The 18548-nt window shown below is 37.2% G+C and overlaps 1 protein-coding gene across 17 annotated transcripts in view; it reads right to left on the reverse strand.

The window, feature by feature from the left end:
* PCDH15 (protocadherin related 15) overlaps nt 1-18548 on the reverse strand; it is a 781344-nt gene that overhangs the window by 44546 nt on the left and 718250 nt on the right. For all 17 annotated transcript variants that reach the window (XM_088020022.1, XM_088020021.1, XM_088020020.1 and 14 more), the window contains one exon: nt 12196-12284. In XM_088020022.1, coding sequence (XP_087876148.1) covers nt 12196-12284 — 89 coding nt within the window. The remainder of the gene's footprint in view (nt 1-12195; nt 12285-18548) is intronic.

Consider the following 18548-nt stretch of genomic DNA (forward strand, 5'->3'; position numbering starts at 1 on the left):
AAGCACAAGTCATTTTTCTAATTCTGTCACGGAAGCAACATCTGTCTAATTTTCCTAATCCGGGTCTAATGGGTCCTACTAGACTCTTTGTAATTCTGCTGGCCGTGTATTTTGCTTTTTGCTTGAAGTTGCGTGGGTGCTCATTAGAGAGTTTGAGAAGAATTTGTATTCTGGAAAAATCTAGTCATTTACATTTGCTCTGAGTCTAAATTCTAGGGAGCAATCTATCAATTTCAAATACAAATAGTGTAAACAAACATATAACAGAAGAGTATTTGATTATAACAAACTTTATCAAAACAAAGGATGGTCTTTGATCTTCCAAGAAGCAAATATAGTGCAAATGAATTAGTATGGTAATTATGATCATTAACCAAAATTTGAACGTTTATTTAGGGCTTACTCTTCTACTCTAAAAGGTCTGTAATGTACACATAATACTTAGTAATATGTTACTATGCCATCTCTAGACAAAGTTCCAAAAACTCCGAAGTTCTAAATATAATTAACACATTTTATATGCATATAAATATACATAGGTGTACATATATGCATGTATTTACATATGTGTTATATATGCGTATATGTAAATGTTTTAGGCACATAAGTTTATATGAAAATACATGTGTATAAAACATTTTTTGTGTTACCATGTCAATTTTAATTTTAACTAGTTTATAATTTAAACTAGAAATAGCTTATCTAAGTAGCTTTCTACAATAAATGTTGGATAAATTAATAAATTTTGCAATAAATGTTGAAAGGCATATTTAACTGAACTTTTTTTTAGTGTGCAAATAGCTTTTTTCTTTAAATCATAAACTGAAGTCACCAATGAAAAACTGGGTCACTTAATTTATTCTCAAGCCAAGTTTTTTTTTTGGTAGATGCCCCTACATTTTAAATTTACAACATCACTTTATCCAGTTACCTATATGTACCTCTTCAATAAGTCTCAACCACAAATTGCATTATAAAAAATTAAGTGTGGAGCCTTACAGAAATCGTTTTATCGCTAAAGCAAGTATTTATTTATGGCTGATCTTGCCTTTTAGTTATTCACACTAAAATTATTACAGCGGCTATCTTTTCATTCACCCATTTGTGAGAAGGAGCCAACCTAAAATTACTATTTGATGGAAGTTTCTGTGTGTGAGAGAAGCCCATTCCCTAGAAAAGGATGGGTTGGATATTTAATTCAGTTTCCCTCTTAAGAAACCCTGCAAAAAGGAAGTGGTTAGGAACCCAACCTGCTGCTGGTCCTTGGCTAGAAACTCAGATTAAACCTCCACCACTTGTTACCGTGTGTGTCTTGGTGGAAACTACTACTTCTCAACTCAAAGCTTTAGGGAACTCAATCCGTACAATGGGGAAAGTAATCAGACCTACCTCAAAGGGCTCTGCGAGAAGTTAATTCCATAGCACCCATTAAGTGCACAAGACCCAACAAATAAAAAGAGCGCTGCAAAGATGTGTCATTTGTTGTGGTGGTTACAGCAACTCCTCACCATTTCCTGGTTGCAAACCCCACTTAGCCTTTTGTCGCAGTAAATGGACTGCATTTAACCAGAGGGACTCCACCCTAGGTACTAGTCACAGTGTTTCAAAAGCCTGGCTAAAGAACCCACTGCAGATGGCCACAGGGACCCAAGGCAAGCTTTCCTGATATCCAGCACTGATAAACCCTTAGAGATGCCACCCAGACGACATCCTACGTAAGGTTCTGAGAAACACGGGACGCTATGTACTTCACACTTGGTACATGCTATGATGTCCCGCAGGATACAGGCATTCTCCTCCAAACTGGCATTTCACTCAGAAATGTATTTTTTTTCCAATTTTATAACTGATTCTGTTCTTTTTTGGTTTTTCATTGGTTTGCTTCTTTCACTTTGGCTCTAACCCAATGAAAATCAAGTTCAGGACTCCTCTAGCGACTCCGCAGGGCCCAGTCTCATTGTCTCTGTGATAGTCTCACTCTTGACTCGTTTAATTTTTCTATTCTGTTTGCTTTATTTTTATGACCCACGTTAAATGCATATTACCTTGTTTTATTGTATGAATCATTGTAAAATGCCTAAAATTCTCTTTGAGTAGGTGGAACATTAAAAAATAATTACAATTAGCATCTAATACAATTTAGATAGAAATGAAAGTGTCTAAATTAGCATTTGTGTTGCTGCTGATACAAATCTAATTTTCTTATACAAACTTGTGGTTGAATTTATTTCTTGGGTTAAAAAAAAACACAGCATAGACAGAGGTAAATTGTGCATGAGTTAGAGAAAGTTAAGAGAAGAATCATGTGTAATTAAGAGAGGAGAACTGGCTCTTGCTGATCGGGTGTCTGAACTGAGTGGATGCACAAGGGAACAGTCTAGTACCTTATACCACAGGTTGGGACCGATGATAAAAAATAATAAGCTGTTTGGGGTGCCTGGGGGGCTCAGTCGGTTAAGTGATCTCAGCTCAGGTCTTGATCTCAGGGTCATGAGTTCAAGCCCCACATTGGGCTCCACATGGGGTATAGAGCCTACTTAAAAATAATAATAATAATAAGCTGTTCTATTTGTCGAAATTTTTGCACCATAAAATGTAAAAGAATATGATAGAAAGAATTTTGATTTTATGTATTTTAAAAACCTTTATATAGTAACTGTGACTCACACTTCAATGGAGCCACCCATAACCATCTTTCGCCCTACATCCGCTTTCCAGTTCTGTTCTCTTTGGTACAAGCAAAAGCTCTGAAAAATAAACTGAACGGAAGGGTATGATATTTGGGAAAAGTACAACAGAGATTATGACACTCTACTTTTTTCGGCTTCTCTCTCCAATATCCCCAATTGTATTTCCAAAGATTTTTTTGATGAAAAGATAAGTACAATAGGAAGCTGGAAAATGCCTTTTTTTTTTTTTTTTTACTGCTTTTGTGAATGGATTTTATCTCTGGATTATGAATAACCACTTTCCTCAAAACACAGGATAGAAAATAGCTGTATAAATTAACTTCTTTCATTAACTTTTATTTAACTTTTATTAACGTTAATATTTGTGTTAATAACTGATATCACTTATGTTAGTGATGTTAATAAGTAATAAGTGGTAGATACATATATCACCAATCATAAGTTAAAATAAGAATATTAGAGCCAATATACTGGAACCTTCATTATAATTGCCTCTTATGAATTAAACTGATTTCCCCCTTAATCAAAATCTACTCTTCAGTCTTGCTATTTTCTTAAACAGAATACTTCCTCCAATATGATTTTATTTTTTTAATGCTTACACTTTTCTCACAGAGCAAACAAAAGCAATGAAAGGATGGCTCTATGTGCTGTAAAACTCAAAAAATAGCATTTTTAATTGATCTTCCATTAAAATAGGCTTTCAGTGAAGGAAGAGTCTACACATCTCTTCTTGAAAACAATAGTTATTGTTCAAATATTTCAAACATTATTTTAAAATAGAAGCAAAATTAAAACGTCCCTACTGGAATTATAGGAAGTATTTTGTTTGTTTTGGCTTTAACTATTTCCAGAGGTTTGAGTACAACAAAAAAAAAGCAAAAAAAATAAAAGGAGAAAAAAATACTGATTCTGCCAAAATATACCATGTAAACGTTATAGCTAAGCCCAATTTTTTTTTTATAAATGCATATTGCTGGGAGAAATGGGTGAATGGCACAATTATATATTTAAATTTTTCTCTATTACATGTACCAGATGGCAAGTATTAACTAGAAAGTCAATTTATTATCCCTCAGTACTTTTTATTTCTCCCAACAGAAACTAGTATTGTTTTCACTAGAAAGATTCTGAAATTTGTTAATTAACAAATGATGCATATTCTGACCCTTAAAATACAAACCTATTGAAAGCAGGGCATCAGCCCACATAATTCTTTACTGAATTACTATACAATGGAATCTTCAGAAAAGGTCAACTTGAGTTGGTAAGTCCTTGTTATTGGTTAATTCTGCATGTAGGGGAGAATCACTTGACCCTCGAACACCATGGGTTTGAGCTGCGTGGATCCACTGATACATGGGATTTTTACATGACAGCATCTTCAGTGTATTTTTTCTCCTCTGATTTTTTTTTACTAACATCGTCTTTTCTCTAACTTATGTCATCGTAAGGATATAGTATATAATCCATAGAACATACAAAGTGTATGTTAATCAATTGTGTTACTGGTAAAGTTTCCAGTCAACAGCAGGATGAGTACTTGAGTTTTTGGCTGAGTCAAAGGTTGTATGTGGACTTTCAACTGTAGGGCACTCCTGAGCCCTATGTTGTTCGAGGGTCAACTGTGTATGAACTTGGAAAATCCATGGGACATGAAATAAAAAAATAAGAATTTACCCTAATATATCTGAAAGCTATTATCAGAAACAAAACAACAAGTACTGTGACTTTGAGCCATTCTGACAGAAATTTAATCCTTAGTGTTTATTCATGTTGTGCTCCGAAAGCATACCTTCAAATAATAACTAAGAACTCATATAAAATGGGACATTGTAACCCTCACAAATAGGGCACCTGAAAGGGAGAGCTCCCCGCTTTGTAACTATGGTTCCATGTTGTTAGCTCAATACTGACACATTGGGGATAATTAAACATTTTGCTATAGGACGTGAAATACATATTAGACTTCAAATCCCTATACTTTTCCACATTTCAAGGAATTAAGCATTAAAGAAACTACCACAATATGCATGAATAACAACACTGAGACACTATTTTATAAAAGTCCAATTTCATTCTGGGCTAGCTTCCATTCTGTAAAGAACTATGACTTCTTACCACATAGTACGTTTAAAGTATTTGTTCTTTGAAAAGGAGATTATTTCTTCTCTGCCAAAATAAGCCCCAAACTGAGAATTTCAGAAAAAAATAGCAGAGGAATTTGCTTTATGTTGAAACAAAGAATCAAGGCTTTGAATAAAACCAAATCATGTTTTTTTTTCAAAGAATAATGAATTATACCCTGAATATTAAAAAGTAGGAATTCATTTTATGTTGGGTTTGTGTTTTATTTTTATGACTGGCTTCAATTTATTTTACAGCTATTAGAAGCCAATTACAGAAAATGTTGTTTTCGAGAGTCGTATATTGAAATGTCTGTATTTCATTCTGATAAAAATTAGATCATTTATGGTCAGCCTCTGTTGATAACCTCCCCAGCTTCAACCCCATCTTGTGTGCTAAGTATACTTAAAATCAGCATGTGATTGCCAATACTTACAACAATTTAAGATGCAGCAGACAAGAAAGACTATACAACTGAACAAACTCTCAGATACTAACATTTCATATAGTCCAGCTGGGCTTACATTTTTTTCACAGGTTTCCACTGGTTTCATGGGATTGTACCATACCTGCTATACATAATGACTCAGTTCACGAGGAATAAATAAGGCAGAAGAAAATAACCTTAAAGCAGGGCTAAGGAAGTGGCCGTATGGAGGAAATAATGGAGTTTCAATTCATCACCAAGTTGGGAAATCAGCAGAATGATAATGAAAAAAAGAATGGCGTGAGGACATTTATTGACGGGAACCAAATCTTGTTAACAAATAAATCAATGCGGGCCACCTGGGTAGCTCAGTCTTGTCTGCCTACGGCTCAGGTCATGATCCCAGGATCCTGGGATCGAGCCCGCCATCGGGCTCCCTGCTCCTCCCCCTCCCACTCCCCCTGCTTGTGTTCCCTCTCTCGCTGTGTCTCTCTCTCTGCCAAATAAATAAATAAATAAATAAATAATATTTTAAAAAATAAAAAATAAATAAATAAAGTCAACGCTCTCCAAGAACAGAATACTATTACTTTCCCACATACCATGTTATCAAATTCTTTGGTGGCCAAGTAAGAAAAATCTTATTTATTTATTTTTTTCCATCTGCTCGGAACCCAAACCCAGGAGTCATTATTGCTTCTTGCCTTTGCTCATACATCAAATCCATGACAAGTTTTAGAGGCTGTACCTTGAAAATATACCCTTAATCTAATCACCTCTCCTTGTATTCACCTCTACCTCCAGTCAAGTCACCAACGATCTCTCCCTGGACTCCTTCCTGCTACAGACTCACAGCTGGTCACCTCATCTCCCACTCAACAACCTTTGAAAAACGTAAGCCAGAACATGATTTCTCTGTGCAAAACTTCACAGGCAACATTGGCCAAAAGAAATATAATGCAAATCACATGCAAACAAAAATTTTAGTACTCATATTAAAGGATTCAAAATCAAAATGGTGAGATTAATATACTTATTTCACTCAGTATATCCAAAAATTATCATTTCAGTATATAATCCACTTAAGAAATATTAATGATATGGTCCCTTTTCGGGGGGTGGGGAGAGTACCAATTCTTTTAAACCTGGTGTGTATACTATACTTAGATCACCTTCCATTTGGACCTGCCACACATTTCAAGCACTCAGCTGCCTAGGGGCTATCTAGTGGACAATCAGTTCTAAGGACTTTGTATCTTATGCAGAGGAAGATGTTAAATCCTCCAAGTGGCCTGTGAGATTCTATATACACATTTCCTATCTTGATAGGACAAGCACGCTCCAACAGCTGGGTTTTCACACCAGCAGTGTCCTCTCTGAGAGAACAGCCTCCATGCCCCCCACCTCACCCCCCCACCTCCATCACAGTAGCCACATGGCTCTCTCCCTGAATTCCTTTCTGCTTGGTTTTCAGCTTATCAGAGGGCTTTCCTTGGTCATCCTATATGAAATAGTACCTTTCTTCCATCACTTCACTGCTTGTATTTGTCTTTATTGCCCTCATATATATATTATATATTGCCCTTTTATATATATATATATATATATATAATAGGTATATATAAATAACATATGTTATATATTTTTCTTCCTGTTTTCCCCCAACAGAATGTAAGCTCCATGGGAACAGGGACTTTGCTTTGTTCACTGCCATGTCTCCTGTGCTTATAACCAGTAACTACATTTTATTTAACAAATACATTTCCAGCTTCACATATGGATATTAGGACTTAAAAAGTTTAATTGACAAGCCTGAGACCTCCCAGCTGGTCACTGATGGGCCAGGGACTTGAGCCTGGGGTCCTCTGAATTCAAAGGGAATGGGCTTCCTGGGTGGGGGGGGGGGGCAGCTAATACATCATTTAGGAATTTTACATGAGATTTTCCCCCAAAGTATTTTCGTATAGGAATCTGAATAGAATAAATAAGCTTCCCCCCCCCATTTGGAGAATATAACACTCTAAATTAGGACTTGGCAAGTTAAAATACACAGGGCTCAATTCAGGCTATTTTCTGTTTTTGGAGATAAAGTTTTACTTACATAAGTATTGTCATTAAAATCAGTAATTTAAAAGCATTATTTTCAAATTTTAAATTACTGTTAACCTTAAAAATTATAAGAGATAATGTACTAAAACAATTTAAATAACATTATAAACATTATAAAAATTGTTTTAAAATATATTATTCGTCTAGTAACATTAGTATTTATAAGATTCATAGCTGCCCCTTTAGAGGTGGTGTCCTGACTGCCCACCCCCAGCTCTGAGTAAGGAGAGGGTAAGAATGATCAAAGCTAAGGTGTTTATTGATTTACCTTTCCATCGGGCCTTTCCCCTCAAGGCCAGTCTTTATTCCACTGATGTGAGAAAATGTAAGTGCTAGTACTTACTGTTTACCATTTCATAGTTCTCTTCCCAAGAGACTTCATAATTCTCCTTCTAGAAATATGTATCCTGGCCTGATTTCTGAAGTATGTTTTGTAACCTTAATCCAAGGAGCCATCAGTTAGTTATGCAGGCACATTTCAGATGCTGTATCAATATTTCATGGAGATGGGTCCTTCTCCACTAGTCAATACCTACTTCAGTAAAGTCCTACTATCACTGAATTTCCATATCGTATTTAAAGTAAGAGAAGTGTTGGAGCAACTGCATGACCTCGATGATCATTTCCAATTCCTGCTGTAAGGCAGGACTGCTAAAAACTCCTTCATGTATACTTTTCAAAAATGCCATTTCTGCCGATTCTTCAAGATTTAAATCTTAGAATCCCAAGCTTCTTTTGCTCCTTTGGGCTCCACGGTGAAGTAGGAGATTGGAGACACGGACGCAAACGTCTCCTACTTTCCTCTGGAGACACCCTTGCCGGGGCTTTGCTGCTAAGTTGAGTTTCCGTACCTTATCCTCCCAGCCATTTATCCCACTGCTTAACTGCAAAATTTGTAAGAGAAACACAAGGCCCCTGAAGAGATAAATCCTAAATTCCACCTAAAATACTTCAGAACATAAACACGAAAGGCCACCTGTGGGCCCAGATTCTCACTGGAATTTGCTTCAGCATTAATAAAATTTAGAAGAAATGTGTTTCACCAGAAAGGAGCATTGGTTAATTCCACAAGCTCCAAATGACAAAAGTCATAAAACAATTTTCAGTAGAGCATTTACGTCAGTTTCAGGGGAATGGGGAATGATCATTCCCATCACTATGGCAACACCCCTTTAAAGGAGCTTTCTATTTTCAGGGCATTATGTTCTTTGCCATCAAAGGATACTGTCCGCCCTCTGCAAAACCTTCCCCATCATGAAATGAGTATCTTCGGTCATTACATTTTTCTTTTATCAACCCTCCCAGTTTGCACTGATTTCATGCTTACCGAGAAAACTATGGATTATGATCTGGCCTCATTTATGAGTCCGCCTAAAGGAAGAAATAAAAGTGATGATAGTATGGAATTCAAGTTTTCCATTTTGTAGGGTGAGGATGTCTCGTGGGAGATACAGAAAATGGCTTTAGTGATGGTGTGACTTGCGATCAGAGAATGTCTACAGGAAATGTGTGAGCTGGTGAGCCTGGCCACTGCAGCCGTGAACTCCTACGTTTATTTAACATCCTTACATTATTTGATAATTCTTACCCTCTCCTTACTTAGAGCTGGGGGTTGTGGGTCAGAACACTATCTATAGAGGGACAGATATGAATCTTATAAATATTAATTTAACAGACTAATAACACATTTTAAAAACATTTTATAATGTTTATAATGTTATTTAAATTGTTTTGCATCATGTCTTTCCAATATAATTTTTAAATATTAACAGTAACTTAAAATTAAAAAAAAAAACAGTATTTTTAGGTTACCGATTTTCACGACAATCCTCGCGTAAGTAAAACTTTATTTCCAAAAAGAGATAATAGCCTGAATGTAGCCTGTGTGCTTTAACTTGCCAAGTCCTGATTTAGAGCATTATCCTCTCCAGATAGAAGAAAAAAATGCTTATTTATTCTCTTCAGATTCCTGTAACCATCATTCCATTATCTACGCGGTTACCTATGTATCTCCATTCTTCCCCCGGATGCTCAGGGAGTGTTTGGTGCTGACTCGAGCCGAATCAGATCCAGCAGTCCTTATCACTACCACTAGCAGGGCTCAGAAAGGAATCAGAAAAGCTACACACCGCATGATTCCAGCCACATGACGTCCGGAAAAGGCAAACATATGGAGCCAGTAAAAGATCAGTGGTTGCCAGGGGAAGAGTAGAAGGGGGGGGAGGTGCAGACAGAGGATTTTAGAGCAGGGGATCCATTCTGTATTGATACTACCGTGATAGACAGATGTCATTACACTTTAGTTCAAACCCACAGAATGGACACCACCGAGAGTAAACCTAATGTCAACTATGAATTTGGGGTGATTCCGATGTGCCGGTATAGGTTTGCTGGTTGTAACAAAGGTACCAGTCTGGTGGGAGACGTTGATAGGGAGCGAAGCCATGTGTATGGGGAAAGGGGGCAAATGGGAATTCTTCTGCTTCACTTCACTGTGAATATAAAATTACTCTAAAAAATGAAGTCTATTTTTCAAAGGGATCAGAAATTTTTGTGCTTAAGAATCTCTAAATTAACACAGATTTTTAAAAATCTACAATAAGGAATCAGGCATGTGCTGCTATGCTTACCACACAAGCAAATTTCTATTTAATTCTTTCAAAAAAGCAACACAGAGGGCGCCTGGGTGGCTCAGTTAAGCATCTGCCTTCAGCTCAGGTCATGATCTCAGCATCCTGGGATCTTCTCCATTGGGCTCCCTGCTCAACGGGGAGTCCGCTTCCTCCTCTCCATCTGCCCCTCCCCTCACTTGTGTGCACATGCACTCTTCTCCCTCCCTCTCTCTCAAATAAATAACATCTTTAAAACAAAACAAAACAAAACAACAAAACAGCAATAGAGGATTGGCCTTCTTATTCCGATTTTCAAGCGTAGCCCTAAGTGTGAAATCTCCTGCCTGGAGGTCACAGGGCTACAATAAGATTCAAACTTCTGTTTGAATCCATCTTCTGAGCTCCATGCTAAACAACCCTCTTTGGAAAGAATGGAAAAACTGGGGTCTCTGTCTTTACCCTCCTGACGGGGTCACTAACCTCATTTCTTAGATTATCTGTTGTCCCTGGAAAAGTCGCAATCCCCATTGTCCTACGTGGCCAATATTGTTTAGTTCTTGCCAGCAACCCCATGACATTAGCTTTATTAGTTTCTGTGAACAGATGACTAGAAATGGTGAGGCAGTCTGGGGAGGGTGAACTGATTTGCCCCAGCTCCTGTTTCTAAACCGGTGTTACAGAACTCTAAGCTCCTTTCACAGGAATACTTTTCTCTCAAGACTTGAAAGGTGCCTGGTTTTTCTCATTCAGATCTTCATTGCCACTTAAGACGAAAAAAATCCTATAAACTGCTGTGAAGTTATACTTCTTTGTCAATTTTTCTTCAGTTTTCATAAATGATGTCTCACTATGAGAAAGGGGAATTATGATTTTGCTTGTATAAAATTTTCATTCAATAATATGCATCAGGTGCCCACTATATGCCTAGAATTATAGTAATGGAAGATGGTTTTCCTATCTTCACGGAGCTTATACTTTGGTGGGAAATTGACATGCAATGAAAATAGTATTTATTTTTCTGTGAAGAAAAATAAAGCATAATGAAGGGCTAGAGGTTGAAGATGGTTGTACCATCTTCTGGATGGTACCATCAGAGAAAGCCTGCTTCCATAGAGAACATTAAAGTAGCTAAGAGACAGGCATGATTCTGGATTTTCTCAGGTGTAATCAGCCATTATTTTGACAAAGGCTAAAGGTGTATAAACCCCTTTTGCAGAAGTAATTCCGACACTGCATGACTGATATTCCAAGCATACACGTTGAGCACACTGAGAATCACCTTCTCCATACGACATTGTACATGACATGCAAAGGTTAAGTTTGTGAAACTGCAAGAAATAATTGTTACAGAGCACACCTGTTTTCATTATGGGAGAAGCACTCAGAATTCCATCAGTGCTTTTCCTATTGTATTTGACACATAATTACAGAAAGTTCAGCTGTCTGTTAGCTGAAGCTTCTTCTGGCAACTTGGAAGTGAGAGATACTTTGCTAGAGAGAAGCAGTGATAATTGACATCTGTCAGCCTGCACTCAAGGGACACAGAATAACAAGTATGTGCCCATATGAAAATTATGAAATGATGTCAGGCTAGGTTCGGGTCACTCAGAGTGAACTAGAAAGGCATTGTAATAATCCTCGATAGCATTCAGAATATTATTAGAGATGTGCAGCTTCACATCAATAGTCACAACTTTCTGAGTCAAAAGTGATGTGTTCGGTGTACAGCGATCAAAGGGTACACTGTGGCATTTATTCTGGAAGAATCCAAAACATGTATTGTTTAAAATTAGTCTTCAGGGTTTTTGAAAGAGTAAGTGTGAGCCACCTAGATACATCACTTTGAGAAATAGCATTCCCTGGACTAGCTGGATCACTGAGATGAGCTTTTTGAATAATTTGGGACCACAAAATCAAGATATATACTCTAATAATGAATGTTAGGATTTGTTTCTTATATGCAGTGTTTTGAGTTTATGTTGATGCATCAGTCAAAGCATCCTGAGTAAGATCTTATCACATCTCATTTCCATACCTATTTGCAGACACTCTCAGAAGCTTCTGGTACATTAGATGAAGCTATCTGTTTCAGGAAAAGGGTAACCTGAATTATTAAGATGGTATTTTATAATATATGTTTAATCTGAACCCTGTAATGATTAAAAGGACCTCATTCAATAAAATTATAGCCAACTGAAAATAAATATGTAAGTAAACAAAAATCCATTACTCTGTGAGATCTTCTATCTTCTTTTCCACCAGAGTCGGGGGCACGTTGGAAACAATGACCTGCATGTCCAGCTGATTGACCACGGAAACCTGCAGGGAGGAAACCAGAGCCTGTTCAGAACTCACCAGCATTTTTTTCTTTTTTAATTTTGTTCAGTTAGCCAATGTATAGTACAACATTAGTTTTTGATGTAGTGTTCAATGGTTCACCAGTTGCATATAACACCCAGTGCTCTCATCATATCACGTGCCCTCCTTAATACCCATCAACCGGCTACCTCCTCCCCCCACTCCCCTCCCCTCTGAAACCCTCAACTTGTTTCCCTGGGTCCAGTGTCTCTCATGGTTCTTTTCCCTCTCTGATTTCTCCCCAGCACTTCTACAACCAAAACGCAACGCTTCCATTTCTTCCCTACCATACATAGATGCAGGGACCCAGTGGTTTCCCATTTGTAATGTGGGAATGAATGGTATCTTCAGATACACAAGCACCACTACATGTTGGGGCAGGTGGAGACTGATGCACTATCACTATTTACTTAGAAGTAAGTCTAACTTACTTAGACGTCCAGTGTGGTTGGTTTGTGTTTGTTTTGTTGGTCATTTTCTAAGGTATGAAAGAAGGTGTGTTTATTTTTCTAATTGGGTTATTGAAGAACACTCGGGATAATGGAAAACACATGTTTTACAAATCTCGAGAGATCAGTTATCCAGTGTGACTAAGAAGCAGAGATATGACCAGCTCAAATAATTCATTCTACAGGATCGTCATATATAGTCTTCATGTCTGCTTGAGCCAATTCTACGTTTGTGTGAGTAAAGAGACAGATACATACACATTTACGTATGGGACTAAAATGAGCTAATTTAGCAGCTTTTTACAAATCATTTCTATTCCGCTAACATTTATGGAATTCCTTCTGTGATCTTATTCAGAAAAATGAAAAAAAAGCAGTATTTATGTAATAGTGTGTATGACCTATCATTTACTTTTTTCCCTCAATACTCCATAGGTTTTCACTCATTTAACTCCAAATATGACCATATCAGGTAGTTCTGACTATCATTCCACTTTTTATTTTTATTTAATTGAAGATTCACTTACTTATTTTAGAAAGAGAGATGAGCAGAAGACGGGCATAGGGAGAGGGAGAGAATCTCAAGCAGACTCCACACTGAGCGAGGAGCCTGATGCAAAGGCTCCATCCCATGACCCTGAGATCATGACCTGAGCTGAAATCAACAGCTGGATGTTTGACTGACTGAGCCACCCAGGAGCACCCTCATCCCACTTTTTAAATAAGAAAACTAATAAAGAGGTTTTTCATCCCTAATGAATATTGCCATGTGGGAGAAAAGGTCCAGATTTGCTGGATCTTTCTATTTTTCAAGAGAAGAAATCCAAAATATTATATGAAATATTTCAACTAAATGGAAATCTTTCAAACCATGTGTAAGTCTCATAATTCATGTGTACAGACTATATTAAGTCAGGGGTCTGACTACCACCTAGGAGCAAACAGTTCACACCAGCAGTTCCAATCCTGTACCACTAACGCATTATCGGCATCTGGGACCATACGTCCAAACGTCCCACAAACATGGACATGGATCCTGACTGTGGCTTTACCAAAGCAGAACAAAACAAAACAAAACTGACTTTATTAGAAAAAGGGATTAATATGCTTTTTGTGTAACTTTGTCTTTTTTTATGGGTTCCCTTTCTTTCCCGGTCTCAGTCTGAATAAAGAAACCCTAAAGAAGGGCAAAGACACAAGGTGGAAGGAGCTTGAGTCCCTAAATCTCCATTTTCTGGAATGCTGTCAAGAATACCAACCAACCGGGGCGCCTGGGTGGCCCAGCCGTTAAGCGTCTTTCTTCAGCTCAGGTCATGATCCCAGGGTCCTGGGTTCGAGCCCCGCATCGGGTTCCCTGATCCGCAGGAAGCCTGCTTCTCCCTCTCCCACTCCCCCTGCTGTGTTCCCTCTCTCTCTGTGTGTCTCTCTCTGTCAAATAAATAAAAATAAAATCTTGAAAAAAAAAAAAGAAAAGAATATGAACCAACCAAGTACACTCTTGGTGTGGCCCAAGAGAGAAAAATAAAATTTGTTAGGTTAAGCCCCTGAAATGTTTTGGAGTTTTTTGTTACAAAATCAGCCTACCATGACAAACACCCAGGGCTCTATTATGTATGAGTGTTAGATTCTTAGTAGTTGTAGGGCAACGAAAAACTAGAATGTTATATGTGGGTGCAGGGAAAGTGGTAGGATTTCCTTTTGTATAATTATGTTTTGAAGTTTTAGAAGCTCATTTACAAATAATCTTTTGGAAAAAAATCAATTCATGTGCTAGGGACTCTATTTGGGAGCAAAATTTTGCCTTGATGATAGTAATAACTCTATCATTTGCCTTTTAAGGACAGCTGGTAATTTCTCTTTATTCAGAAGAATAAAGAACTTACTCAAGGGAATTTTTAATTTGCTAATGAGTTTTGGGGTTAAATTCTGACTGAACTAACAAAATGAATTAAGATTTAAGATCCTCCAGGGGCGCCTGGGTGGTTCAATCGGTTAAGCATCTGCCTTAGCTCAGGTCATGACCCCAAGGTCCTGGGATTGAGCCCAGTGTCAGGCTTCCTGCTCAGCAGGGAGTCTGCCTCTCCCCCCTTTCTTGTGCTCTCTCTCTCTCTGTCCAATAAATAAATAAAATCTTAAAAAAAAGATTTAACTTCCTCCAGAATATATACATATTAAGCTTACAATTTACCAAAAAGATTTTTTGATCTTAACTTTTGAACACATACTTTTGTATTAAGATAAAAAATAATGTACTTATAATTCTGGTAAAGTAACAAAATTCAGATTGCATGTAACTCCAAAAGTATTTGTCTCAGACTAACCTATAAATAGTTATTTTAAAAGTTTTAAATCTCCTTCAAGTATAATTATGATTTATGGAGAACACATACATTTTTCACTATGCCTACCAAGAAAATAAGCTAATATAGTTTAAGTTTTGATCTTTCAAAGAAATGCTACATCCCTGAATCTTGGCTTCATCTATCATCTATAATAAAGATATTTAAATGCTTAAGATTCCTAGATTTTGTTACTTTTCTAGTACAGTCTTTATGCAAATATTTCTGGAACTACACATCAGTTTATTATACCAACCATAATTGTGCTTATAAAATTCTACTTATAAAGACTTTTAAAAAACATATTTCTATCATTTTGGGATCAATCTCTGTAATCGATCAAAAGGACAAGCGACAGTCTAAAGAAGGAAAAGTAACGTCTGTGAAGCACAACGTTCTAAAATCAGAGAGTTTCCTATTTTACATATTCTATTATTTCTAAGTCCTTTTAATCCTTCTTCATAAATTTCTTAGCTTTCCTTTTTTCTTCCTTTCCACTCGTTCCCATATAGTTTAGACAGTGCTGTCCAATAAAAAAAACTAATGTAAGCCACACATACACACCAGATACGTAATTTTAAATGTTCTGGTATCCACAATAGAAAGATAAAAAAAAAAAAATAGTCAAGGTCATTTAATAATACACTTAACCCAATATATTACTATATTATCATTCTCACAAATGAATACCAAACCACTTATTAAGGAGACATTTTGCATTTTTTTATACCAAGTCTTTGAAACCCAGTGTGCATTTTATCCTTATGATACATCTCAGTGTGACAAAGTCGCAAAGGCAAGTGCTCAGTAGCCACACAGTACAAATAACTCACACTCTGGGCAGCAAAGTTCTAGAGACTCTCACCATCTCTTGCTTAGACTGGGCACTGTCTCTCCTGACTGGCCTCCGGTGCAATCTCACTTCTCTTGAAAAGGAAGAACAGCTGAATAATCTTTTTTAGATAGCTCTGTACAATCTTTGGCACTACACCCAAACTCAAGCAGGAGTCGGAGATTAGTTTTGACATGAAATTGAAAACTGTATTTAGTTACGTTAAAACGCATTTCTCTGTCTTGCATTTTGAATGGGTCTTTATCCACAGTGATGTTTTCACATCATGCATTGGTCATTTGAAAAATACTGGTTCATTGAATAATGCAGATTTTTCAAATACGGACACATTACATTATGCAATATCAAGAAAAAAATCACATTCTTTAATATGACCGCTGATCTCATGGTGTTTAAGTAATGGGAAGCTGTCAAGATCCCAGTGGTGAGTGAATACAAGTTTCCAATATTCTAATTTGTGCTTTTAGATGTTATCATTAGCAGCAAATACTGTCAGTTGTTTTCCTTAAATTGGCTGTCTCACTTTGTTCGTTTTTGTGTAAATGTCTAGCAAATATTCAAGTTTAAATAACCATATTTTATCTCATTTTTTTCAAATAAAAGCTATTCCTTAAAAAAAAAAAAAACCAGCAAATTCAGCTTGCACAGAGCTTTTCCTTGAGACTACCATTATACTTCCTTTCACAGCAGAAATGCTTTTTGCATACTTCCCATTTCATTTCAGAAAATACTGAAAAGGTGTTTACTCAAGAGTGGCAATTTGCTAAAACTAGTACGTTTTACCGCTTATGAGTGAGGGCAGCCTTCAGGCTTTTTTTTTTTTTTCCCCCTTTCTCTTTGTGTATGACTATGAAGGATATAGTGATTCAAATACAATATCGTAAAAAGTCAAACAATGTCCTAACATTCTCACTAAAAAAGGTCTGACCCTACTGAACCCTGAAATGATTTGGGGGATCCTCAGTGTTCCATGGTCCACACGTCGAGAGCCGCTGACCTACACTGTAAGAGAGAGGCCATTCATCCACTGAATAGGCATTCAGTGCCTGCTGTATGTCAGGAATCACTCTGGGCACTTGAGATACCTCAGGGAATAAAATAAGTAAAAACAAAAAAACTCTCGTCATGGAGTTTGCATGGGGAAAATATGAACATGAATATGGTAAGTCCACTGTAAAGACCAAAGAGTAAAGAGGTGGAAGTGACATGGTAGGGCTGCAGTGCTCAACTGGATGGTCGGAGTGGGCTTCCTGGGAAATACATCCTTGCAAGTACTTGGACGAGATGAGGGAGCTAGTCAAGAACACATCTGGGGAAATAAAATTCTAGACAGCAGTACTGCAAAATCTCTAAAGTGAGGACATGTCTGGCTGTTTGGAAATCAGCAAATTGGCTAATATTACTGGGTCTGAATGAGTTAGATGGAGAATAGTAGAAATGAGGTCATTGAAGGCCTTCTGACTATAGAAGGTCGTCTTCCGCAATGACTTAACTTCCAGGAAAGAACCTCTACGTCCAAGTCTTATTCCCCCCCACACCTCCCTTCTCTTGACTGAAAGGATTTCCGATCTTACCATAAAAATTGTTTTGCTGGGAAGTTTTCCATATATGTATATGTGTGTGTGTGTGTGTGTGTGTGTGTTTATAAATGGTTTATAAATATATCACGTTATGATTACTTCGAAATAACTCTTCCTACATTTATTTTGGGTAATTTTAAAGGTACACTTTTAAATTTCCACACAACAGTTTACAGAGTCCAAATAAGAAACCCATAAACTTCACACTGCTCATGTACATATTAACCAGATAATTTATATAGTTATATCTTACTTATGTTATTGTAGTATATTTAAGATTTTATTTACTTATTTGGGAGAGAGTGAACGAGCATGAACAGTGGGGAGAAGCAGGGGGAGAAGCAGACTTTCCGCTGAGCAGGGGCCCAATGCAGGGCTCCATCCAGGACCCTGAGATCATGACCTGAGCCAAAGGCAGACATTTAACCAACTGAGCCACCCAGGTGTCCCTGTTATTGTAGTACTTTAATTATCCTTAGTGTAGTGACCTTTTAATCTATCCTGACGGCACCACATTGTGCAGTCCTGAAATAAGAGGAAGGGAAATAGCAACATTATGTATATAAGAAGAAAAACATGTGATCTGTGATATCTACATATATAAGAAGGTTAAACTGGTTCAGAGAACTGCGGGGAACTGTGAAAACGAAGACCCCCTAAGATGTAAACAGCAAAAGAAAATTATACTTGATTCTGTCTTCCTGTGACAAGTATTTCCAGTAATAATTATAAATTATAATGTTTACTAGATTCATCAAAGTCCAAACGATCCACGCTTCCAAGTTGGCAGAAATCCCATAGTACAGAAGCATTGGTGTTGAATATCTTGAACAAACAGTAATATCAAACTGCCCTTGGGAATACCCTACCATGGAGAATGTGTGCCACCTAAGACAAAGATGAGAAAAAGTGGTATTCTCCACTGAAGCCAAATATAACTGAGTCAAGGATCATAGATGCCACCACTGGGGATCTTGCTTGGTAAAAGAAGGAAATGACATCTA

Source organism: Eumetopias jubatus, unplaced genomic scaffold (genome assembly GCF_037043125.1).
Source record: "Eumetopias jubatus isolate StellerSeaLion01/CBP00866 unplaced genomic scaffold, mEumJub1_p1.0 scaffold_17, whole genome shotgun sequence".
In the NCBI taxonomy this organism is placed as follows: Eukaryota; Metazoa; Chordata; class Mammalia; order Carnivora; family Otariidae; genus Eumetopias; species Eumetopias jubatus.